Source organism: Larimichthys crocea, chromosome XIV (assembly GCF_000972845.2).
Source record: "Larimichthys crocea isolate SSNF chromosome XIV, L_crocea_2.0, whole genome shotgun sequence".
In the NCBI taxonomy this organism is placed as follows: Eukaryota; Metazoa; Chordata; class Actinopteri; family Sciaenidae; genus Larimichthys; species Larimichthys crocea.
In genome coordinates this window covers 4526208-4553491 of record NC_040024.1, presented here as the reverse complement: position 1 = coordinate 4553491, position 27284 = coordinate 4526208, and the positions used below count along the sequence as shown (strand labels likewise).

The 27284-nt window shown below is 42.2% G+C and overlaps 1 protein-coding gene across 6 annotated transcripts in view; it reads left to right on the top strand.

The window, feature by feature from the left end:
- The window catches only part of nwd2 (NACHT and WD repeat domain containing 2), a 51662-nt gene extending 28997 nt beyond the window's left edge, over window positions 1-22665 (top strand). For 5 of the 6 annotated variants that reach the window (XM_019265062.2, XM_010752742.3, XM_019265064.2 and 2 more), the window contains exons 5-8: window positions 10177-10380; window positions 11073-11223; window positions 13516-14105; window positions 17117-22665. In XM_019265062.2, coding sequence (XP_019120607.1) covers window positions 10177-10380; window positions 11073-11223; window positions 13516-14105; window positions 17117-21010 — 4839 coding nt within the window. In that variant the 3' untranslated portion in view covers window positions 21011-22665. Of the gene's footprint in view, window positions 1-183; window positions 333-10176; window positions 10381-11072; window positions 11224-13515; window positions 14106-17116 lie in introns of all 6 variants that reach the window. The other variant, XM_027288051.1, reaches the window with a different exon arrangement.
- The last annotated feature ends 4619 nt before the right edge of the window (window positions 22666-27284 follow it).

Below are 27284 nucleotides of genomic sequence, written 5' to 3'. Positions count from 1 at the left end.
GCTAAGTTATGTTCGCCAGAGTGCAAACGAGAAGAAAGTATCTCTGGCGAGCATGAAAAAAAAAATCCATACAGGGCTAAAATTACACTTGTATGAGTTATGGGAAGACCTCTGCAAGGAGAGAGAGAGAGACAGAGTGGCATGACGCGTAATTACGGCTGACATTTCAGTGATCTTTTTTAGATAATTTTATGCCACATGAAGAAGAAGAAGAAGAAAAAAAGTCAGGCACAAGGACGGCAGAGGATGAAGACGGGGAGCGAAGAGAGGAAGAGAAATTGATGGTGAATTATTCAAATGGAACAGATCCGTTTCTAGAGGTTGAAATTGAGGTGAGAGATCACAGGGAGAGGTAATGCATTATGGGTGGGACAGGAGCACTGGTCTCCGGGGAGCATAATCTCCCTCCCCAGACCCAGAGTTTTGTATTTTCTTCTTCTTCTTCTTGCACCGCTGCCTGCTGCCTCTTTCATTCACAAGCTATTGTTCTCCCATCTCTCACACAAACACGCAAAACATCTGCAGCGTAATGATTCATCCGTATTTCCAGTGTCATTTCTCTCCAGGAACATTCTTCTAACAGGTAAAACCACTTCACAAACAAGAGAAATTACACCATCTATTAATAACAATAACGATGCTTGTGAGCGTACATCCACCTGAGTACAGCAGAGTTTGCAGAGTGACAATAATAGAACTCAGCCTGCAATTACCGCAATGGATATGACACCAGCTATTATGTGCATTTTTAGAACATTAGTTTTGTGTCATCTGCTGATGAAGAAGAGCGTGAGATGCTGTCCAAAGCTCCAGAAAAAATGGACCTTAAGAGCGTAATTCACTTTACACTAGAGTGTACTAGTACCACTGCTGGGACGTGACCTTTCTGTAGTGGTACTTGGAGGAATCTCTGAAATATTTTCTTAAATGAAATCATATAAAAACGTAAGTTAAACAAAGATATCGCTGGAATGTTGTTCAAAACAAGTTAAGCTTTTTCTGAAATATCAGCCCGATATGTCATCACGTTCATACACTGACATAATTCAGTGGAGGTAAAAATTAACTTTTCAAAAACTCTTCAATCGTGGCTCCAAACTGGAAATATTAGGAAGAGAAGTATAGATCAGGAGTACCACTTTTCTACCAAATGAGCTCTGGTTCTTGCACAATAATTAACTGGATCAGGAATAAACCTGCCTCTTGTGTGAACTTTCCGTAGTTGAACACGGTTGGCCTACCTCTCTGGATTTTAACGTCTGTAAAGGTACTCGTAGAGATGAATATTTTCAAAGAGAAGTATCTCAGATGTCTTCTGAGCTTTGTAGTTTTACCACATATCACATCAATAACATCCACTGTCTCGTGAGGATGCAGCCAGATTCTCTGAACACCGCAGTCGTCTTTTCCCAAGTCCTTTCCCTTGACCTCATGACGTTACCCGTCAAGGTCAAGGAAAAGCGTTTAGGAAAGGACTGACTATTCGACCGTACCCTACTCTTCCTCTGAATACTTCGTTATTGAGTTAGGCGTTTAAGGTTGATCTGCCGATTATTTCCATTCCTAAAGTTTTCGACCGCATTGTGAGATTCGATGTCACGGCCCCTGAAGCCCCATTGAGCCACCGTGTGCAATATCCGTCCGTACAATGTAAGCTCAATCAGTCTAAACTGCCCCGAAACGACCAGACCTGAGTAGAAAAGAAGCGATGCACGCTCCTCTTTTGTGCTGCCCAGCTCGGCGTTCGGTGCGGTATTGTACATGCCGCACTGATTTCATTCATTCCCATCAGCCTCGCCGCCCTCTGTCTCTGCTGCAATTTCACCATCTTAACCCCGACTGACCTCGAGCAGTACCACACAACACACCGAGGGGAAGCAGGCACACATAAACTTTAGGTACACACACAGCTTGTTTTGTTCTCCCCGGCACAAACCTGTGACCTGAGGCATTTTCGCTGTCATGAGATTGAGAATCAGTTGAGGTGAACTCTAACTCTGGGTGATACACACTGTTTACACCCTACTACACACACACACACACGCACGCACACGTCTATAGTGCACATCCTCCCCATCTGGCTGGTTAAATCTTTAATGGCATATTCTAGTGGTCCGGTCTCTGTGGTGAATGAAGGGTTTTATGAGAGCCCACAATAGCTCCACAGAATGAAGTCCCATTCAGACTTGTCAGTGCCAGCTGCTACACCGCCGCCCAGGACGGACGGCCCTGTTTCCAAGAGTGGGGAGCTCCGAGCGAGCCGCGTCGGCAGTGGTGGGTCCTTTGATCAGAGACTTGGATCGTCATTTATGACAGTTCTGGGTTGTCTGGGCTATCTCCAGAGTACTGTTGTTTATTTTTCCGGGTGGCAGACCTAGATATATATGTGAGGACGGGGGGAAGCGTCAGCAGAATTTAGGGTTTTGTTGTATACAGAAGGTTTGTCTATGTTTGTGTGTGCTTTCTCATTTTATTCTCCCCCTTTTATCTCACCCTCTTATCTCTGCTCACGGTTATCATCGTGACCGTCGCCCGCTGAGGCGCTCACCTCAAATGCTGCAGCCAACCCGAGTGTCACCCCCCTCTCGGCTAACACTCTTATAGACGCGCACAGAGCCACACGGAAATAAGAGGAGACTTCAAAGAGAAGCTGATCCAAGGGGGTCTGCAGCCCAACGACTGTCACAAAGCCCTGTCGATGGATCAGAAAGGGGGGGCAGAAGAAAGGGTGACAAAATTACATACATTGATTATTGGTGTCAGAGAAAATACAGAGGAGGTGTGGGAAAAAAGGGAGCTCGAACAGTACAGAGGAAACGGAGAAACAAGATTGGCACGCGTAGTGTTTCAAAGGATGTGCTCAGCAACTGGAAACCTCTTAATACTCCGTTTGGCGGCACGTATCTCTCCTCGTTCACCTCTACGAATCATTCTGTACTCTGAATCCGAATAACAGCACCAATAGTTGGAGGCGAGATTTTTTTTGTTGATACCGGAGAGGAGTGAGTCGCAATAGTCCAGTTTTGAGAATATAAAGGGATGGATTATTTTTTTCCCGTGCTCGTTTCAGGCTATACCGCCACCGAACGAGCAGCTGTTGTAACTGCATGACGTTGTCCCCCGGACTGTCCTGGTGTGAACGCACCTGAACTGAACTGAAAGTTTATTGACTGGGATAAAAAAAACAACCATTTCATTCTGTGGTCATGTGTGAGCGTCAAGTTGTCCATGAGACCGAGAGTCAGCTGTTACATAAGCAGCTTTTTTTTTTTCTTTTTTTTTTATTGGACGTGTCAATCTTTCTTTATGAGTAGGAATCAATCGCTGCGAGTGTTTCTCAAAGGGCACGGCTCAACACAAGACAGGTGGCAGTGCAGGGTTGTTACACACACACGCACACACACACACACACACACTACACCTGGGCAAGGGGGGCTTTTCTCTAACCTGTTGATGCAATAAAGCCAGTTTCCATGGCGATAGCAGGGGTTGGCATGGTGATGGTGTCATTGACCCAGAGATTAAGCATGACAATGAGGCATGTCTTGTTTTTTTTTTCTTCTTCTTCTTCTTCGTCTTCTTCTTCTTTACTCTCTTCTGCTCTCCAACAGTCTCAGATTCCCTCGTGTAAAAAAGAAAGAAAGCACTAAAACTTGATAAATGCCTCAAGGACACGTATCGGCAAACAGTATGCAGCCGCTCATCCAGTTTTTCCGCCTTTCTCCCCCCCCCTTTGCTTGCCCGACTGGCCTTGTGGCAGGTTTACTGCATGTAAGAGGATAGTGGAGGATACTGTAGCTCTTATTTTTTCACCCTCCATTCAGTTGAACATGATGTAACGGTTAATGTGATAGCCCGGACCGGCTGGTTTACCCTCTCATCTTCAGTGGAAGTTGATACACGCAACAAATAACGCTGCTCGGAATCCGGCAAAGACGGAAACCTGCAAGAATTTAACACCAGCACGACAAAAAATAAATCAATTCAAAGCAACGCTTAATAAAATAGAGTGTTCATACTGGAGTCAGCATGCACTGAATCCACTTGATTTTCAAGTGTGGTGCTGATGGACATTATTGTCCCACAATAAAACGCACAAAGGAAAATAGAGGATCGTAGCTGCAAAATGAATTGAGGATGGTGGTGGAAAGAAGTATCATCTTAATGATGTTTAAATTAGAATGCTGACATTATTCTACATTAATCGTATCAGTAAAACCCAACCAACCAACATTATGTTGAGACTTAAAGGTCCAGTGTGGAAGATTTAAGGGGTTAGAATGAGCTTTTGAGATGTGCATACGCTGCACGAACTCCAGCATGTTGAACCACCGTGTTTCCACGGTAGCCCAGAACAGACAAACTAAAAACATGGTGGCTTTACATGGTGCCTTTCGTGTTTTTCATGCTTCATGCTAGAGAAAGAGAGGGGTGAAACGAGGGTGCTGCAATCCACAGCAACACCACTAGAGGCCACTACATTGTCCGCACTGATCCTTTAATGCTTTTAACTAACTTCCCTTCAGGGTAATCGATTTCCTAAGATAGCAGTCATTACTCAAACATGTAAGTAAGGTTGACTTTTAGTGACTCACAACAAGATGACTCAGAATAAACTACAGTGCAGTGTGGCACTGGAAGTACGCCGAAACACCCGGGCATGATGGAGGACCCTAAAAACCCTACGGAGAGTATGAAGGGGAGGGAGTACTCCCCATAACTCATCTGTCTTTATTTTCAAATTAGCTGACTTGTTAAGTTAGTCAGATAAATCATTTTTATGCCATCAAACAAAAGTGTCGTATCCGTCCCTCTGCACAGCTTTGACTTTCCGAGCAGAGTGCACAGGAGTGTCTGCAAAGTTTCCACTCCAGTCTGCCACTCTCAAGTTTACAGACATAGATGTACATGCGTTTTTAGTCACGGCGAGTCAATGAAACTCTTGGTTTAGGACTGAAATGCCTGTTTTCATCACCTTTGCACATTTGCAGGCGTTCATAAATCAGGCGTCACCGCTGTCTGCGTGCCTGTTACGTCACCGTGATGCTTGTAACCCACTGTACGTTTTGTTTTTCAATCGTCAAGAAGTCGTCTGAACGATTCCCATCGAATTACAAAATGACTCAGCGCTCCATCGCAGGCCGGCTCCGGCCACAAGTCGAGCGTCACGATCGGTACGGTATGACGTACGCTCGGTTTAAAAAACGCTGCTGCTCCGTGTGAGCGAGTGCACGTCACGGAAAATTAAATATTTCTTTCATCAGATCATCTGTTTCTTTTTAGAGCCTCTCCGCGGTGCCAAAGCTTATGCAGCAAATATCAGAACAGTCGACTGTGTGTTTTATTGATTGACCGACCGCGTGAGTGATTGATTTGTTGATTCATACTGTAGCCGCGTACAATATCTTAGTCGCCACTCCCAACTGGCTCATCAGATAAAGTGCACTTAGCCGGAGTATAAAACCCCTTCCAAGGATGAAAGACCAGAGGAGGGAGGGAGGCAGAGGAGTGCGGCTAAAACTGGAAGTGCATTTGGCCCGTATGTGCTCCGCTATTGTCACTTTAGCCTCCTGTGTTTCTTGCACCCGCGGCTGCTAAAGTGTAATAAGAACTACTACAACCCCTTTGTACGCTTTCAAAATAGAGACACACACATACTGTACATGTACACACACATTTGTCAGCTGCCATGCTGTAATCCACTTCAGATGGCCTCATTCCAGGCCTGCTCTCTGGCAAACACGGGGATGTTAAAACCAAATATTTGGACATTTCTCAGTTTGGCTTCTGTAAGTTGAGTCAGTGACAGAAGTGACGGTAGATTACACACAAGGGTGTAGCGGTGTGTTTTTTTTCACACCTGATTTTGATAGGAAACACTCGTTTTATCTGGATCTCCACACACACACACACTCAGCCGGTCGCCCGCTCCATTCATCCTGCTATATCACTACGAGACAGAGACTTTGTCAGCAACTTGGAGAGTGACTGCTCTCCCCTCTCTCTCCTTCACAAACACTATATCTCTTTCTTTCTTTCCGCATTACTGTAGTTCAGCCCAGTGCCTCCATCCAGCACTGACACATCACTGCAGCACCGTGAGTCATAGAGGGCCATCGAGAGAGGGTAGATGAGGCGACCTGCAGGGCTGCCCGGTTCAAATCTGTCTCGCAAGATCCAAGGCGTCTCTCGTGTCTTTGTTGTAGCTAAAATACGTCGATTAAAATGAGCGTTTAATACCCGCTAGATGACTCATGTAACGTTAGCACCTTTCCACACTGCATCAGTTTGTAGGGTTAGGTGTAGTCTGCCCTCAATGCTACTATTTTTACCGTTAGCATGTAGGCTAACGTTAAAAAATGCTCTCTCATTGATTTGGGGGAGTTTATATTCACGTAACACCTGCTAATATTACAGTAGATACCATAACCTTTCCCAACTCTCCCCGTCTATGGCTTATTCATGTTTTTGCTTCTTCGATGCTGCTTCCTTGGCTTTTTAATGTGCTAAGTAATAAGTACAATCCTCCATTTAACTTCCTTAAACTTCACGGATTAAACACACAACTAGCAAACGCTTCTTCTTTTACGTCTTCTGTTTCTTCGGCTACGCACTCTGTAAAACCCTTTGACTGCTCTGGGCTACTGTAACAAACACGGCAGTGCGAGATTGCGGAGTCGACGTAGGAGGACCATAGATATAAAAGACTCAAACAAACATAACAGTTCATTGTATATCACTGAAAACATATTTATGCATGTTATATTACATTTCTGCTAACAGATCACTTTAAAAGTTATACACTGAACCTTTAAAGTGAAAACATAGTTTCCATATGCAAACACTAAAGCATGAACTTGACCTCTGTCCGAGTATTTAATCTAAGCAGCTAAAGAGGATTACTGTACTGTATGTTAGAACGCCTGAGCTCACATTTTTCCCTTTTTCATACTTAACATAACATGGGTTTTTCTTTTAAAACTTAACATTTAGCTGAAGACAACACTTCCAGCCAACGTAATTAGGACGCTCGCTAGCTACAGTTGATGAAATCGGGTAGCAACAGTTGTCATTTGTCTGACATGTTTGACTCACTGTGTCGACAATTACTATGACAGGTGTCGCGTGAAGACATCCACTGCTTAATTCAAAATATAAAACTATCACATATGGAACAAAAAAAAGAGGCAGTGCGTTGGTTTCACGTCGATGTGTTGAGAATCGCAGTTAATCGTGTCCTTTAAAGTAACCTGAGTTAAAACGTGCACCTGTCACAGCTTGAATGCGGCTCATGACCTTTCCGTCAATCACGACTGAAGATAGCGAGCAGCCTGCCCTAGTTTCTATTAAACTCTTTATTTCTGCAGGACGAGAGCACAGAGAGTTACACACAAGAGGGAATCCCTTTGCTTCCTTCCTCTATGTGGTACCTGTGTATTTTCAGTCTTATAGAGATGCTTAACTAATGTTCTCCACTTAAATTAGCACTATTTTCTAATTAGGCTGAAGCCAGTCACAGGAGGGTTCATTTATTCATTACTTATTATTTCTGCTTAACCTTCTTGTTTTTGTGCCAGTGCTTTGATACTCAGGGGATTTTATATTTTTATAATGTTGTTTTATACCTTTGAGTAGAGGCTACATACATTTAATGTGCATTGTTTCACTGTCACAATAGTTTTTATATAAAACGAATGATAGGTTTGGCTCCAAAAAGCAACACCCGACCTTGAGAATGACACCTCCTCCTCCAAAACAACTGATGCCGTACATGGAAACTATCTTCTAAATCCAAAAATTTAAAAAAAAGCTGCAAAATGAACCCTTGGTGCACAAATGCAAATGAATCCACCACGGGCATTTGTGGGTTTTGAGAGTAGGCCGATCCTACGGACCATGCCACATGCCATCATCTGATTCGGCTTGTTCTCTCGCATCTGTTCCCACTGAGAATGCCAAAGGAACGAGGAGTCCAACATGGAACGGCTTTGAAGCGTCATTGCCGTGAGCGCACCAACGTAGTTTTCCTGCTCATCGGAGCTCACAGTCATTTGGCTTGTCCCCTAACTCGCTCTGCGTCTTCGCCTCGGAGGCTTTTTAGCCGCATGTGAATTACGACGCATGGAGTAAAGATCAGCTGGTCATGGAGTTTGAGGGGTTTCCGCTGATTTTTTAAAATTATTTTTTAGCTGCCATTGTCCTCGAATTTGACTGATAGAGCGCATCCAGGAGCGTGCGAGGAAATGGCCCTGATTATTTCCGATTGTATTGAATCAGCTGCCACTCAAAAGCGCGTGTAGATGCCGAGGGGAAGAGTGGAGACTCATTGTAGCTTACAGTAGATACACCATATGGAGTGGGAGATAATAGTGCAATGAAAAGGCCACTGTTTAATTTGATGATGCCTCATTATGCCGCTACTGGGTTGAGTGTTCTGACTAAAAAGACTGTGGAGAGCGATTGTTTGGCTTTGGTGTATCAGACATGATGATGATAAGAACATTAAATCAAAGCACAGAGGCACAAAATCACATTTAATTTAAATCCTCACGATCCTACATAGGTGCCTTTAATTAATGCATTAATTTCCTTTCACTTAAAACCGTCCCATCTGTTCTAAATATAAAGCAAATCTGCTCATTTCCTTAATACTGCTGATTACTGAGCGTCAGGAAATCTGGCAGAGGCTGTGCGTTTTTTACATAACAGTGCATCATTCGAAACGTTTGCCGTGCAGCAGCAGAACAAATCTGCTTTCTCTGACAGAAAACAATGAATTATGAATAGGTAACCTGAGTGTGTATGTCTCTGTGAAACCAGATAGCATTGAATATTTGGTCAGATTTCATCTTTTTGGCACCAGTGCTGTAGCTCAGGACACAATCGACACTAGTATTGAAACAAATGATACGATTCTTGTCTCAGTACTTCTGGGCAGTCTCCACAAAAAGGAGTAAAAGGCCCAAACTGAGGTCTACTCTCTTCTCTTCTGTTTTAACCTTTATAGTTAACATCCAACTCAAGTATTCTGGTGTTGGTGGTCAACCATCGTGGGTTAACAACGCTTCCCGGGCACGAGCAGTACATGCAAATAGTTCCTTCTTCTTTGTTTCACAGCATTTTCTGTTATCCTTCGTCAAAGCTGTGTAATGAGATGACCATTAGGGTGCATTCAGACAGGATCTGGTGCTGTGATGAAAATGCATGTGTCTCCATTCATTTAAATGGGGGGAGTGTGTTTGGCTGCAGTTAAGCCGGATCCAACTCTTGGAAGAACGCTGCAGTCGCCAATCAGATGTTGAGACAGGGCAAACCCTCCAGTCAGTCAAGTTTCAAGGTATCTCCTTTGCAGGTCTATAACACAGAGATTGGAAAATCGCCCATGACGAAGTTTGGCGCTTTTGGTGAAATCCCCCGAGTCCCACAATAGTCAGAGTTGCTGTGAAGACTTGAAATGTCTCTGAAACTGAGACTATCCAGGTGGATTCATGGACTAAACTCTGATACTTTGTTTATTTCATGTAACCAGCTTCTAAATCTGAGTCTGGCTGCAATTTATCCTGTGAAATAGTGACAAATAAAGTGGCTTGTCTCCGATGGTTTGAGAAAGAGAGAGTGAGCAGTGGTCTAGAGACGTAGACAGTGAATGAGAGTGAGAGAAGCTGATTAATCCGCAAAATAAAAAGTTATTTCTCGGTTGTTTTACAGCGTGCAGTGATGCTTGAATCTGTATGTTGTGGTATTTATATGATAGGGTGTGACGTACAAAGGGCAGATGGCAGCTTTATTTCACAACTGCAGGTTTTTCTCTCACTTGCAAACAATTGTTTTGTTCGTGCAAATATGAATGTGTCTCCGTGGGAAGAGGGGTGCAAGATTTTCTTATTTAAACTGTACATATGCAGCTGTGGTAGAGAGACATCCAACACAGAGTTAGTGCACACAGAGCATGGATTGTGGCGGCATCCCTGATGTCACAAATTGGCATGGATGTTCCGACTGCACCACAGTGGCTCTGAAATTGCCTTGAATAAGTCGCGCAGTAGGCATCATTGACTCCACAATTCACCCTGCGCCACTGATCCAAAAAATAGAGCCCGAAAAGGATCAGGATGACACACATTTCCTTTCTCTTCTCCACACCTTCCCTGCCCCTTTACCTTCCTTTCTTTTCAGGCTCTGGTGGGAGAAAAGTACGGCAGCATCCGAGTGCCGGGGGAGGTGGAATCCGCAGAGTTCGAGATGATCTTGGATGCAGCTGTGGAGGCGGGGCTGGACACACACATCTTGGAAGAGTGGTACTGCAGGGATGAAAACTCTGTGCCACCCGCATACTACCTCAAACCCAAAGCCCAAATGCTTAAGAACTACCAGAACTCGGTGAGTGCAGCTAACACGTGACCACGACACAAGGAGTAGTCAGTGGTTATTGGTCCTTAAATAATGTAGATGCTGATAATGGATTCTTGTCGTTGAGCTCCGTGCTTCATATATATTAAATTCTCCTTGAGGAACATATTTTATATGCACATACAAAAGAGAAAAAACAGCTTTGCTTTCAGTTGTTTAGTCTCAGGCAACTCTTGAGCTCTTTTGAAGTCCTTTACTGTTTGCCAAAAAAAAAAAAAAAGTCCTCGTAAAAGTCATTTAACAGCAATTCTCAGCACATTTAAGAGTTCCTCCTCCTTATTTTGTCCATCGAGCTAATAAAATATGGAGCTGAGTTTTGCTAAAATCCACTTAAATCATAAAAAATGCACATTGTTGGCCAATTTAACACACACAGGGACACTAAAATCAGATGTGAAGGACTTGGAGAGTCTCTCAAACTCTCCACTAGATAGCAGAATCACCCAAGAATCAATCACACAAATGCATATTTTACAAGTTGATGAAATAAAACCCATTTCTCAAGCAGTTCGTCCCACGTAAAACATTTAAAACAAATGTTTCCCTCATGAAACACAGAACAGTATTCCCTTTGTTACTGTAAGTGTCTGTGCAGTACTTCAGACATGAATAACCACATTCCTACTTATCTAAACTCTCTTTTGCCCCTCCGTCCGGCTTAGATGGAGTCGAGCAGCGCGGCCAAGACCAAGAATGACAAGGCCTGGAGGAATGTGTCGGAGGAGATCAAGAGGATCTTCCGAACAGCGGTGCTGCAGCTTCAGGAGAAAGGGACCATGAAGAGCGCTCAGGCCAAGAAATTCCTTTGCTCTGGTTAGTTTCAGGTGGACTTGTTCTTTCTCTTTCATTTTTTTTGATAACTTCTTTTCAAGTTAGAACAACTCTTTCTGTCTTACCTTTTTTTCCTCTTTTTGGGTTTCTGTTTTTAGTTTTTAACATAATACAATGAAAAACGGTAACCTCTGCGATCTACATTTTGTTCTGCTGCTTTGTATCTGTTATTTCTTAGGATAGTCAAAGAATAATAATTGTTGTTGTCAGTCTTCAGTTTCCTTTGGCAGAACTACCAAAAATTCACAGGTTTAATGTCTCAAATGTGACTGTTTGAATAGATATTTTGATAGTTCTTTGGTACTTCTATGACAGTAAACTGAATATCTTTGAGTTATGAACAGGCAAAACAAGCAAATTAAAATAGAAAATTAGAATATAATAGCCAAGCTAAGCAGCAACCATGGCTGTGAAGTGAAGTGCCGAAAACTGCAGTTCCTCAAACGTCCACTAGAGGCTGGCTACAGAACGAGTCAATCTCCATGTTAAAATGTCCAACTTCACAGCAGAAATAAACATGTTTACAGCCTGGTACAAAAAACTGTTTTGGTCTCTATAGGTAATTTCCCCGTTCATGAGAACTGTACTGAGGGTGAATCTTTATACAACCTTATATTAAGGCTTAAAGTTATGCATAATTAACAGTGAGGCCGCTTTGATTGACAGGTAGGTGTTGTTACAGATGGCTTGTTTGAGCACCCAGGCGTCGTTCAGCCCACCTCAGGTGCTACGAACATGGTGGCAACCAGAGTGTCAGATTTTGAGCTTCAAAACGGCTCTTCAGAAACCTGTGCGTGACATTACAGTCACTAAAATTAATGATTTCTCTTCTAGAAAATGAAACAAATGATTGTTTTTTTTTCACACCGGAATGTCTGATAGTTGTAATATTGTGAAACTAATATTATATATTATATCTTATTGAAACAATATATTCATGTCCTACAGGCTTTTATAGGAGAGACAAGTCATCTAACTTGAATTAAACAAAGCCTCTGCTGACATGATGAATGAGAAAAATATAGCATGCACAAGGTAAAGGCCATATATTTAATGAGTGAGGCTGTTGTTTAGACCGTCAAGAGATGAGATACAATCAGGATCCGTCAGACTCAGTCGGATGATGACAGTGATTGATCGATCACATCAGTGTAATTAATCCCAACAGTGTGTCGCAGTGTCAAATAAAAACAGAAAACATTTTTTTTGATGAGATTTGCTAAGTGACTATGAAAGGCCACTTTCCTCCTTTTATGTTTTCAGCCACTTTCATGCAAATTCTTGAGTTTTGTGTTTATGGATTGTGTCTTTTGTGAATAATTATTCTGAAATCTGAGCTCCCCCATTAGGATTAAACATCAAAACACTTATTCTCCACACTAAAGCTGCGACCCTGACATTTTTAAATTCCTCACACGGTATCGTTTCACGCTGTAAGATTGGTCTCATATCGGTTCTTGTCTGTAAAAGACTCCGTTCGGGAATCGCCCAGTTATTATTGAATTGTTTGGACAGCACTGAGCTAATCTTCCAAGACATCCTTTTTTTCTTTTCTCAGACCGTCATTGTGGGAGATGATCTAAGCAATAATGCTATCAGGCTATCAGGATCTGATGACAACTTCTTGTTTTATAGTCTTGGCCTTGTTTCTTATAGAGCAGACGCAGCACAGTCTTTTTTTCGTGGGAGTGAGGAATAAGCTAATTAAGTAATTGCCGTTCAAGTTTTGTAAGTTCATATGAAGAGGAAGCACCTCTTTCGTGTCTGGAATCTGCAGATTTTGTGCACTTTAATTGAGCGCACTGGGCTTTAAACGGTGCTTGGTTTTGCTGTATGGAGGAAGTTGTGTCATCTCCTGGAACGCCCAACTTTCCTTTCACACTTTCCTCTCTTCCACCTAATTAGTAGGCTACCATGCGAGCAAAACTACCCAGGATATGCTGGCAGAATTTCAGTCAGCCGGCTCTTTGTGGGGGAGCCTGATACAGTTCAGTGGTGCTGGCTTATGTGATTTTATCAGCTTTGTTTCTTCTTAAATAAGGCTTGAGAGAAATCTATGTAATCAGAGGCTAAAGGCTTCTAAAGTCTATTCAGCTTTACTCGTGAAAGACATCTAAATCCTACATCTGTCAGACGTTTATCTTTCCAAGTTGCCCATTATATCTTTCTATCTAGCAGTGGTCCTTATCAGCAAGAGAACGCACCGAAGTTATGACATATAAAGAAGTTGCTGAAGCGTTTGTACTCATCAGCTGTGTTTTGCTCTTATTTCAGCCTTAGAAGATGAATTAGACTTTGCCCTTGGGAAACAAACTCCTGCCTTTCTCAGGAAATGTGTCTGCTACATTCGCAAGATCTCCAACTTCGACCGCTTCGCCAAACTCCCCGAGATGAGCCGATACATGGACATCGTGGTCAGCGGCGACCGGGTCATGCGCAACCAGGAAGCCTACGAACGCCTCCTGAAGGTGCGGGACGAATTCATCCCCACGGTCGTCGCCGCCTCCAACCTCCGCGTCTATTCTTCGATCACTCACTGCGACATGAAGTTAGGCTACTCGCAAGAAGTGGAGAGCAACTACGTTGAGGGTCTGTGTAAACAGTTCTACGAGGACATGGTGGACATCATCCAAGCCACGGTCCAGCAGAACTTTGACACGGAGTCCGACCCGCTCTACGATGAGATCCTGCAGCACCTGTCCCTCTGTCAAACCTACGCAGCGCTCTACGAGTTCAAGACCGAATCCTTGGATTACATTCAAGAGTATCTCATGCCGTCCAAGGGGAGCAGGATGAGCCCGATGGTGGTGTACGGTGGACCTTGCACTGGGAAGACACTGCTGCTATCTGAGGTGGCCAAACAGGTGAGATATGAGTGAATCTTTTTTTTTTTAAATGACGTTATCTTTCTCCTTTTGTGTGATCCCCGTCCACACTTTGGCCGGCCCTCGCTGTGCGTCTGTCTGTCTGATCCGAGCATGTGTCCTTCTTTGTACAACAGCGTATGAGGGGGCGTGCAACTGTTCATCTCTCCCCATCAAACGCTCGCTTGACCATCTGTGTGTCTGTCACAGACATTGCCATGCACACGTCTCTAATTTCCTGTGAAGTCTTGCAGGTGTGCACATCTGTATTGGACCTTTTTTTGGGCGTGTGAACATCTGTAGAGGTTTCCAAAAAGTCTGTGTGCATTTGTTTCTTAAACGTGAACGTCTGCACTGCTCGCCGTGTTCTGTGTTCACTCTCTTTGGCTTTGTGCGTGCCATCTGGCTGCCCGGCTACATTAGGATCACACCATCGCCAAGATCGCACAGCACACACCCACAGATCTACCCCTCCTGTCCAACCTTTGTAATAACTGTCACGTTGATACACTCATTTATTGTGAACGCCATTCATATCATGACATCGAAGTCCGTTGTATAGTTGTAGAGATTGTTACGAGGTACGAAAGCCTCAAAAAACAGCAAGAAAACAATGATTAAAGCCCAAACTACAAAAGAAGGATTAAACCCTAACCCTAACCCTATATTAAACTGATAGAAGACAACATTAAGGAGGAAAAAGAGAAGAATAAATTATATTTCATACTGAAGTTCTGCTACAAATGAATCATGAGCATGTGTTTAGTTTTCCATCAGGGGACTTTACCTCTTTTCTTCGAGTCTGTCCTGATTTCTACGCCATAACATTGTCAAACATCTTTGTTCTTTCATTTTTGTTCAATGCCAGATGGATTTTTTTTCAAAAGTTGACAGCCAACAAGTGTGTCCTCAAGTAATAACAAGTTCGGAAACAGAAAACAGAAAAAGGTTTTAGGATATCAGTTTTGAAATGGATTCATTTATATGAATCAAATTATGTATTATTTATGAAATACCGCTGCACTAATACACACAGTGTGAGTTTTAGCTGTGTTGAACACCACATTGTTTAAAGGCTAAACGAGGACAGAGTCATAAAATAAAGTGCCTCCAGAGCCAGATAGATGTAGTTTTCTGCATCACCAGCATATAATCTCCAACCATTTATCACTTACAGCAAGTTAAAAACAAACAAAAAAAATAATAGTTTGAAATCCTGTGTGGTCTTTTAAGGGGAGAGGAATGTCATTAGATTTAACTCGGACTAAAAGAAGAAGCGTTTGCTGCTGTGCTGCTACTCTGCTCAAGTCTACAGGGTGTGATTCACACCCAACCTGTTCGGTTTGATTCATCTGAACCCTGGAGCACTTAAGTCTTTATGTTTGAGCTCAGACCACCAGATCTTCTATAAAAGAGAGATCCTGTTGTCGTCTAAGTGGACAGCAGTGAGGGTTGTTAGCACACACAGCTTATGTGATGCAGATATGTGTGAATTCAAAAGATCTGAATTTGATCATGGCAGTCCAATAGCACAGGATACATTTCGTCCTTTGTTTCTAGTTTGTATGACAGCAGAAAAACAGCCTGAAAATATAGATTATAATAATTTATGCACACAGAAATGGCCTGTGGGTCTAGCTTGGAAAATTATCAACATTGGAGTATGTGCACAAACTGAAACTCCTCACAGACACGTAGATAAAAGTCAGAACATGGTTTGAAAATTCATCACACTCAATTTAGATCTTGTGTTTGATATATATTTCCAGCCAGTCCACCAAGACGAGAAGAAACCAGGTCAAAATGTCTTACATTTGTGTGACTCTGGGCAGAGCTTCTTGTTGCACAGTGATCTGGTGCGTACACACACTTTAAAAGGGTTAGCTGAAATGTAGCAAAGAGGAGGATCATGTCAGAGACAATTAGAGAGATGATTTGTTTGAAGCTTCTCAGTTCATCATGTTAACTGCTGCAATGGATTTTTGTGATGAAAACATTTGTAAACGCAGGTTTTCCCCACCATCAGCCAAATTGTACAGTTACATAATAATATATCAGAGATTATTACAGTTTTCACTGGTTGTTAAATAGAGTTTCACAGCATAAAATACAGCAGTGTGTAATGGGCTCCTCACAGTGCTGTTAGCACACACTTAGAGAATATTGCCAATGCAGAAATGAGTCTTCAGAGACTCTGCTGTGTTTCAGGCCCATGATAATAGCTAACATTTACTGTTCACAAAAATCAGGTTAATTAAAGTTATGGCTTTCGTTTATGGCTGATTGTAATAGTAATTATTTTTTAAATGCCACAATCTCTGAAAATGTAGCAGGCTGACAAAATGACAAATTTATACTGTGATATTCACAGGGTCAATATATATATGTATATGTGAAACATTTGAAATAATACTCTACTGACGCTCTCTCACACATAAACACAGCTAAATGTGGAGTAGGCGTTCATCCCTGTTGCCCTGAAAGTGTCAAGTAACATCTTAATGTCTTCCCCAAATCTCAACTGGGACATTTCATGAATTCATGAATGAAATTATTATAACAACAAGGGCATAAAATTGTAGTAGTGCTCATTCATAGAATGCTTCTGATGATGACAGAGATTATTCATATATGGATTAAATATACGTATTAATGGTTGAAGACATACAAAATGAACATTACAGGGTTTCAGACATTTTTCTATGTCTTATAAATGTGAATTTGGTGTAGCACAGATAAACTGCCATGAGGTAAAAATGTATTAAACCTCTCCTTCTTGCTGTGCTAATGAGGCCTGCCACTTACTGTTAGAATAACAATTAATTAGATCCCTCTGCCCTGACTCCAGAGCTTTGATTATTCTAGTTGTTTGACCGTGTTTCTCTGAGTATGCCGAGCAGAATATAAGTGAATTTTGCTCGCAGTAAATAAAAACAAATGTCTGAAGAACTACTCCACCCTATGAGATATACTCTGTATTCTTACGATCATTTCTCAATGCTGTTTTTCAGGCCTACACTTGGCTGCAGAAAGAGATGGGCCCTGAAACCGACCCAGTGGTCATAGTGCGATTTATTGGCTCCAGCCAGCTCTCCACAGACCTACGCACCCTCCTCCAGAGCATTTGTGAACAGATTGCACTAAACTACCGCTGCCTGATTCACTTTTTGCCTAACAAGATCCAGGAGATGAGGGAGCTGCTGATCAACCTTCTAGGGGAATCTTCATTCCACAGGCCCTTGGTGATTGTCCTGGATGCCCTGGAGCAGCTCTCAGATGCTGATGAAGTTCGCAAGCTGTGGTGGCTCCCTATACACCTTCCTCGAACAGTCCGTATTGTAGTCTCAACATTGCCCAATAAACATGGCATCCTGCAGAAGCTTAGACACCTCATTCACGATGAGGGGTATTATGTGGAATTAATCCAGAGGGACCGCAAGGTCTGCAGCCAAACATTAAAGCAGCAGTTACTGGGGGTGAAGAGAAAGGTCACCTCAGGCCAACAGATCTATGTCAACGAGGCGCTTGCCAAGTGTACATTGCCGATGTTTGTCAATCTCATCTACAGAGAAGTAGTTCATTGGAGGTCCCATAAAGATGTGGATGACAGGTCCCTTTGCTCCACAGTGCATGAAAGCATAGAACAGCTTTTCTACTCCGTGGAAAACAAGTTGGGCCAACGATTTGTCTTCAGAGCATTAGGATACATCACCATGGCCAAGGCTGGGCTAACTGAGGTTGAGCTGGAAGATATACTGTCCCTCGATAATATAGTTCTTGGTGATGTAATTGTGGCAACTTACCTCAAAAACCCCTTGAGGATCTCTTATGATTTGGTTGCAAGGCTCAAAGAGGAACTGGATGGTTATCTGGTAGAACGTCAGGTACGTAACGTCACCTTGATGGTTTGGGCCAACCGACACCTGCACCTGATCGCCCAGAAGCTGTATCTTAGCAATGAGGAGGACGTCCATCAAATGCACAGCCTCCTAGCTGAGTACTTCCTGGGGGCATGGTCAGGAGGCAGGAAGAAGATCTTCACTTATGACAACAACCATTTCACTTCCCTGAATATATCTCATCACAAAAACCCCCATCATCAGCAGCATGAAAAAACGTCCTCTGACAAGTACTCGTATGACAGACAGACTCCCGAGCAGCCTTGGGTGTTCCAGTGCAACCTTTTGGAGCCTGACATTTTCTTTGTCAACCACAGGAAGATGACAGAGCTGGTGTACCACCTTACCAGGAGTGGACGCACCGATGACCTCATGTTCGGTGTCATCATGAACTTCAGCTGGCTGTACACAATGATCAAGATTGGCCAGTTTGAAAAGGCTCTAACAGACATTGACCTAGCTTACAGCTACACCCAAGAAAAAGAACTGAAGTTCCTGGCAACCACTCTCCGTAGCGTCAAGGTAAAAGTGCTGAAGAACCCTGCATCGCTGTCTGCAGAACTGCAGCAAAGGCTCCTGCCAGTTGTCACCTCCCTCCCCAAGCTCAGACACCTCCTCCTGGAATGTGACAAAGATGGCCCGAAGTACTGCTCCATTGTGCCTCTCCACTCCTCTATGGACGTCACCTATAGTCCAGAGAGGCTTCCACTCTGCTCTAGCTACATGCAGATTGTGGAAATATTGCCCACTCTAGCCCCAAACATAGTCCTTGTAGCCCTGGAAGATGGGTCTGTCAGCACCTGGGATGTAGAGAGCAGACAACTTCTAAGACAGATCGACACAGCCAGATCTGTTGTGTTGGGTATCAGGCTAACCACTGATGAAAAGTATCTAGTTGTGGCCACAACCAAAAACACGCTGCTCATCTATGATAATCACAAGTCCTGCCTTTTATCGGAGGTTGAAATCAAGGGGTCCAAACATGGTGGTGTCACTGGTGGAGTGGCTTTCATCAATGGTTTTACTTTGTCCACCCATCATGCTTTGGCTTGGCTTGAGGCCAGTAAAGACGTCAATGTTATTGACCTACTCTACGGTTGGCCTCTCTACCAGTTCCATTGCTGGTATGAGGTGACTTGTGTCCAGTGCTCTCCAGATGGAATGTATGCCTTCTGTGGCCAGTACCTCAACACTGCATCCATCTTTCATTTGGGAAATGGGGATAAGCTGGCCACTGTTACCTCTGAGTTTTCCGGGGGATTCGTAAAGTCCATTCTAGTTCTGGACACCCTTAACCAAATGGTGATGATTGACAATGAAGGCAGTTTGTCAGTTTGGAACACCAAAGAAATCACCAACCCACGGCTGATGGAGGATTATGATTGCAGAGGGGATGATAGTGAAGTGGTGGGCATAGAGTTATCAGAAGACCAACGCTCCATTCTCATTTGCAAGGCCAGAAGTATTGAGGTTCTGGACACAAAAGTATGGAAGATGGTAGAGAAGTTCAAAGCCAAACGTACCGAACGCTTTGTGGCTGCTGTTCTCTCCAAGAATGGACAAAGCATTGTGGCCTCCATGGAGAACACCTCCTCCATCTTTGTCTGGAGGAGAGACAGTGGACAGTGCATGGCTAGCCTGATTGAGATCTCAGGGGCTATCGTCAAACTCATTAAATCGGTCCACCACAACCTGCTCCTTTCTGTTGCAAGCAGTGGGGTGCTGTCTGTTTGGGACATTGATATCATCACAGCTATGTCCAATATTGACAAAACAGGCAAGAAGATCCAGACCTTGCTGCTGTCCGGCAGGGAGGATTATGTGTTTACTATGGACGGTTCAGAAGCTGTCCACAAGTGGAACTTCAACACTGGCTTCATTGAGACAGTCTTTAAGCACGAAGGCATAGTGGAGAACTGTGTCCTAACCTCCTCAGGGGATCTCATGGTGACTTCAGATGACAAGTCCAGTCAGTACATCTGGCAAACCAACACTGGAGAAAACATCTTCCGCATCAATGGACAGAGAATATCACAGCTGCTAATCACCCACAACGACCAGTTTGTGGTGTCCCTCTGTGAGCAGAATGCCTCCAGAGTCTGGAGGCTCGCAACCGGGCACAAAGTGTGCAACATTTTAGTCACCCTCCAGAATGCACTGATCACCACAGCAAACACTTTCCTTGTGGGAACCTCCAAAAACAAGCTCCTCGCTGTCAGCCTGTGGTCAGGCAGCGTGTCCAAGAAGTTTGTCTGTGATGATGGCATTACCATTGTAAACTTCAAGCTCATTCCTGACTGCCCTGACTGCGTGGTGTTCATCACGTCCACAGAGACCGTCTTCATCTGGAGTGTTGCGGATGAGTCAGTCTGCAGGAGAGTCCAGCTGCCAACCAACTTCCTCAAAAATCTAGAGGACTTCCAGATCTCACCTAATGGGAAACTAGGAATCATCTCCAAAGGTGATGAGAACATTAACGTCCTTGATCTCCACAGCGGGAAGCTGAGGCTTGTCCATGCTGCTGGTATAATTTGGCGTCAGAAATTATCAAGAGATGGACGTTATCTAGTGTATGTCTGTTTCCGGAACTGTGATGAAGACGACGATGCTGGTGTTGTTTCCAATCTGATCGTGATGCGCCTTGCTGATGGTAAGAGCATCGGCACATGTTCCCTATACAAGACGCCCACCTTCCTGTCTCTGTCGCAGCGAGCACTAAACATCATCATTGGCTTTGAGGACGGCAGCATCGGCACATACACAGTAGTTGATCGCGTGGATGCTGCTCTCAAGATAAAGATAGCCACCTCCAACAGCCGACAGATTGTCAACAATGCCTCGCAGAAGGTGCGTCCCAAATGTGGCAACCATTCCTTTAAGACGGTTGCCGACTGCACTTGGAGGGAGTCGACAGAGGTCTTCTCCAGGGACAGCCCTATCAATGTGTCGGACTCTGGTGAAGGTGAGTCGACCACGCCAACAAAAAAGACTGAACTGCTGCAGTGATAGGTGGAGATCAGAGAAGCGGGTAGGGTTAGGACAGGCGGGTGGAGATAGGCGACAAAGTTTAGAATCTCTGGGGTTGCAGTTGATTCTTGTTTACAGCCACGTGTTTCAGCTGCAGATGTCAGCCCTCTGGGTAGTTAATGGGCCGACCGTTTTAACGCTGCACTCAAATTATGTATTACTTACTTCCAACTTATGATACCGTTTCTCTTTGTTTTACACACGAAGACTGTTAGAAAAATACTATGTTTTTGAAAAGAAGAAACATGTCAAATCTGTGAGGTATTAGTTTGCCATTATGTGTCCTTTTGCATTTGAAGAACAAAGTTATTATTCAAATGTCTTGGTCAAACATTTTCAAAGCCATTCCAGTGATCTTAGCCACTTTCATTGTACACTATCTTTATTTACATTGTGCACATTAAGCCATAATGTTGTTCTTTAAAAAAAAGGAAATAAAATAAAAAAAGAGTGTATTTATGTTTGTATCAACATCAGTCGGTACTGTACAAAAACTATGAACATATGTACATATCCCTTTTTGGCTGCTGCAATTTGTGCAACTCCTTAAAAATGTTATGTTGTGCTTAATGCAATCAAAGTGAGTGCCTGGAATTTAAAATGTTCTTTATGTGCAGATTACAAGATTTATGAAAATGCAGGGAATTTGTAAACACAGTATACACACAGTTACATAATACTTGCATTGATGTTAAATCTAAACAATCAGTGTACTGAAATCCAGTCAACAACACGAGTGGTAGACGGCATTGCTCTTTGTAATGATAGTTGTAGAAATTTCTTGGAACAGTTTACGTAAATTTGAATTTACCTGCAGTTCCATCGGTTCGTGTGCTGTTTGTGTTAAGGGAAACACCACTATTGAGCATACAGTGTAGCATAGCACCATACACATTCACGCCTTAACCAGTGTACTTGCTTTAGGTTTAGTGGAGTTTGTTCAAATGTTCAAATGTAGAAAAAGGACAGGAGAGATTAGCCCGACGTTTCACTGAAACAACTCGGCCATGTGAATATACTTAGAGGTTTAGACAGTAGGTGGAAGCACTTTATGAGTGAGACGTTATTAGATTTATTCATATGAAACACTGTATAAAATTGTTTAAAGTGATCTAGAGTTGTCTTACAAATATTGGTATTGGATTTGCCTACAAAAATACACAAGGCCATCCGGGTACTTGCAGGCTACAGCTCACAGTTCACGGCTCACTTGAAATGCTACAGTCTCTCTATATACATATTTATGCCTGGTATGATACAAAAAAAAAAACAACAGAGACGGGACATTTAGAAATATATGGGATCAAAAAAAAGGGTCAATGAGATTTTCAGTTTGTGAAATAATGTTTGAAATATTGTGGAAATTACATTGTATGTCAGCTTTTTAAAACTTGTAGGGAAAAGAAAGAATTTGAGACTTTCAAAGTGAGTCTGACACTAAAAAAATTTAAATTACACATATGAATTTAGTCCTGCTACAGCCAGAACATGAATAAAATTTACACTTTGAATTCATTTTTCTTTACATTAGGTTGTACTTTCTGTTTCTGTTTGCATATTGCTGCCACGCTGCTCAGTAACAACAGAATCTCACCACGTCTCAACCCCAGCATGAAATACAAAGACATGTAAATGAGCCATACTCCTCAGTTTATCCACTCCCAGAACACCTTTCACCATGTTACACATTTTTAACAGTATAAATTATCACATTTTAATGTGAAATGTTTCATTTTATAACGTGGTAACTGCTGCGTTGTGTGGCAGAAATCTGCAGCTCTTTTTCTCTGATTCATTCTCTTTGTGTTTTGCCTCACTGTTGATATTACATTTGCACATATTTTATTCAGACACTGGAATTATGAATACAAATCACTTCTTACACAGAGCGTTTTGTCACAGGTTTACAAAGGTGACATACAACCGCAGGTTTTGAAGTTCTTTCTTAACGTTACTCCACCGACTCTGAATCTTTTTGACCTTTGCGTGAGCCCATAGATATCTGACTCTGGTAACATCAAAACAAGCTGATATTAAAGCTGTTAAGATCTTGTTCTCTGACAATCTAAAAGAGATATTTATGAGGTCGTACCTTGCAGGTACCATGATTGCTTTTTATAAGCATGTCTGTAATAACCCAATTTTGAGCTCCGATGAGACCAATCATCTCCCAGGCATGATCAAAAACAACACACTTACACTTTGACGTATACTTTTTAAAGGGCTATTCCATCCTTATCATATGTTTACTAGTATTAAACTGTTGAGATAATGGCCCTTGGATAATTTCAAACTGGGTAGCAGCATCAAGCTTTAAAATATTTACCTACAAGTTTCTAAATTTAAAAAAAAAGAAAAGAAGATATTATGGAATTGCCAAAGTCCCGATTATAGTTTAATTTTGTTGACCGTCTCATTTGTTTTTTGAGGCTTGTACTGTAATTATATTGTTACCAAATTGTTTCAGTGTTCTACAGTGATTATGTTTATGATAGAGAAAATGTGCTATCTTTGCTAAAACGTTTAAAAAAAATAAAAAGTCTAAAATATATTGGAATGCCAGTTTAAGAGTATATTTGAATGTGTCCATATGAAAGCCAGTACATGGTATTATTGTATGTTAAGTAACTTGAATGACTTTTAATAACTTACATGTTTGCAACTCATAGTTGACATACTGGTATTAATGAATGTTTCTATGGTATTCTTTGTATTGTCAGGACTGACTTACCTGTTTAGAGATTTATATTTTCATAAATGTTGTACTTACATTTTGTTACAGAGTTGTTTAACTGGAATTCAAACAGAAAAGAAACTTATGTCTGAAGCAATATGAAACTAGTGTGTATGCATTGTTTGTATGAAACATTTTAATGTAATAAAATGGTTCACTTTTTGCCTCCACTGTGCCGCCTCGGGCTTTTCACTGTCGTATTTCTTTACGACGTGTACCACCTCAGAAAATATTCAACCATCATGACAGACGTTAAAATACAGTCGACCCTGTTCAGCTACAGAGCGTTCAGGTTTATTCCACTCTGTCAGAAAGGTTTGCGGATTTTAAACAATGACATGAAGTGTTTTTCTGTATTTCAAAACTTTTATTTATTCACCATTTTAAGGAAATTTAAGCAGAATAAAGTATTTTATACTAGAGACTTAATTATACAGTAAAACACCGTAATCTTTAACGGCATATTTTAAAGGTCTTTTACTTTCAGTTTGTTCATCGTAAAATCTACAGACACACAGAAATACAGAATAAAACGGCAACCTTAAAACATGAAATCAACAGTACTAATATATCCCTTTACCGTAATTCCCGTAATATTAGAAATTCTGGCAACCACAGCTGACAGTTTTTTACCGTAAAAACATGTTTGTTGTTTTTTTTTAAATTGCATTCCAGTGTAGTATTTTGATAGTATTACATGTTTTTAAATTAATTTATCTCAGCGATTCCTCCACTTTACCACCACAAGGAGGTCACGTACCCACAGTTTCTATTTACTTTGATCTCAGACAATGACTGACGTGAAAACACTCTTTTAATACGCTACAATTAGCAAATACCTGTAACTGTAAGTGAAGTTGCAGAGTGCCTTGTCAAACAGGTAATTCATGGGGTTTTTGGTTTTTGTTTCCCAGAGTCACACTCACACACACACACAGAAAACTGTAAAATGATTTGATAGGCCTGTAATTGCTCTTCTTCGCTTGACGCCGAATGCCAGACAAGTGTGGTGAATATTTCTCCAACACTGGCTGACGTTGTCATTATAATTAGACGATGCATGTGCAAGTGCACCTGTACAGTGCCAAACACACACACACACACACACACACACACCGAGTCACAAAGCAAACACATCCAGGATCAAGCTGTGATTGGCCAATAAAAGCCTGTTGCTTTGGGCTACCATTTTAATTTCCCAGTGGTGTCACTCTAAGCCAATCTGTGTGTACGAATGTGTGTGTGTGTCCTGTCTCCACGGCAACATCAGCCCCACAGCGGTGACGGGCTTGGCCACGCCTCTCATTGTAATGATGGTGAGCTCATGTCTGTTGGCTATTGGGGCTGCTTCCAGTCCTTATGACAACAAGGGCTTGACTATCGCTAGCACATTCCACCTGCAGCGCCACACAGGCATATAATTACACCACTTGTTTGTTGAACAGGAGGTCTCCACAGGTCACAGAGTGTGTGTGTGTGTGTGTGTGTGTGTGTCCTACAGTAGGTAAAGTATGACATCGCCTCTTATTTACGCAGCCCTAAAATAGCTTCTTCATTGTCAGCGGCATTTGCTCTGTAAGCCAGCGCCCTCCTTTTGTCATCCTTGTATGTTTATTTTCCAACACTAACCTGTATTTTCAGCAGCGGGGAAGCCTACTGTATGAGTCAGCCATATTTCTCTTCCTCCTTCTTCTTTTACTTCTCTGGCAGGCCAGATAAACCAGCCACGACTAAACACTTTATATTAACTGGCAGCTGAAATTTAAGTACACGCTATAAGCTCAAAAAAAAAAAAACTCAGAAATCCGCCTGGTTTGTTTGATTAGCCTGTGTTTGACTAACCAAAAGCCTTTCGCCAAATATGACATGTTTGCTCAGGGAAATCGCTCCAATTTCAGGCCGCTCAAAGACAAAATGTGCCATTATACTTCACTGCGAGATGAGTTGTAACAAATCTAATCACAGGAACACAACAGCCGAAGATTCATCCCGGTTTTTATCTCGTATTCTTTCCCTACATTTCCCCGATGCCTCGACGTTAGACCTCGGTTTGGAAAGATAACTACCAACGAGCCCTGACCTAATTCCTCTGAATCATGCTGGGAGGAAGAGACACCGATATGTGAAGGCTTCCTTCTCCCAGTCCGCTGCTCTATTTTAATTTCAGGTGAACAGTAGGAAATGGGAGAGCTGTTTGGCAGCGATAGGTTAAAGAGATCAGTGCGTCTGAACGCACAGGGCAGAGGAGGAAATTAAACATGGTGAGGGATACAGACTGCTAATTAAAAAAGCTCCTGTACAAAATGTTTAAAACAGTATTAACCATATTCAAATTAATAATAACAATGAATTCAATCCAGGGTGTTGGTAGGTGCTTTTCTTTGTTTTGATTTTAGACAATGAAACAATTTTAATGACACATCACTGCTGAGGCCAGACAATGTGGGTATTCAACAGTGTTTCATAATGCATCGTTGCTTTTTGGTATGAAGAGTCTTTTAAAATGACAGAAGGTGACAAACATAACTCCGAGGTCAAGCACACCCACGATAAAGATTCAAATTATTTCTTGTTGTTTTAGTCTTAGGTGAGGTCAACAAGTCAACCTTTGTCTGGATTCTCTGAATAATCTTTGAGTTTGTTGACTGTAAACCTTTTTTAGAAAGTTAGTCTGACCACAAAATCAGTTTAGTAGCTTCTCTACTGACTGAACTTTCAGCCTCAACTGTTAAGCCAACATAGACCAGAACCTCCTTTAGGTCCTTCAAAAAAGTGGAATGACAGCTACTAAATGGACCTTAAAGTATTTGGACCAGCTGCTGTGACTTCAATGGGCTGTTTCCAGTCTTGATGCTGAGCAAACCATCTCCTGGCTCTAGTGTCATTCTTCAGGAATAGTTGGGAAAAATTTTGCTTATTTGCTTTATGTGCTTTATGTGCATTAAACATGAAGCTACAGGAGGTACAAGGTGTTGGTTATGTGCTTCTTGTAACTGTCATGTTCATGTCTCCTTATGTCACAAGGAAGTAAATGCACATATTTCCCAAATATTTATGTATTTATATCTGTGGTAATTCAAAATTAGATTCTGGTTCTTTCACAAAAAAAACAAAAAACAAAGACGCAGTGGAGTGGAAACTGATGGAAACCATTCATGCAGTGACACTAGCCATATATTTGAAGCTGTCTGGAAGGGCTCTGCTGTATTCTGCATCAGACGCCTCACATTGTTGTCATGTTTTGTACCGGTGCCAAAATGTTAGCCGTCATCCTGTCAACCGCAGCCATCGCATAAAAAAACAACTTCAGTTGTATTCTCAGTGTTTACTTTTCCAAAAGCCTGAAGATCTTCATACCTACCTTCATACTCCCACATAGCCACATGAAGCTGATTTTATATTAAATACAAATCTACCCTCCTACAGTCCTCTTTAACCACACCTGCCTTTGTGACATATTCACGTGGCAGCCACAGATACATTTGTAATGCAGGATATGATTTCCATTTCTCACCCCTC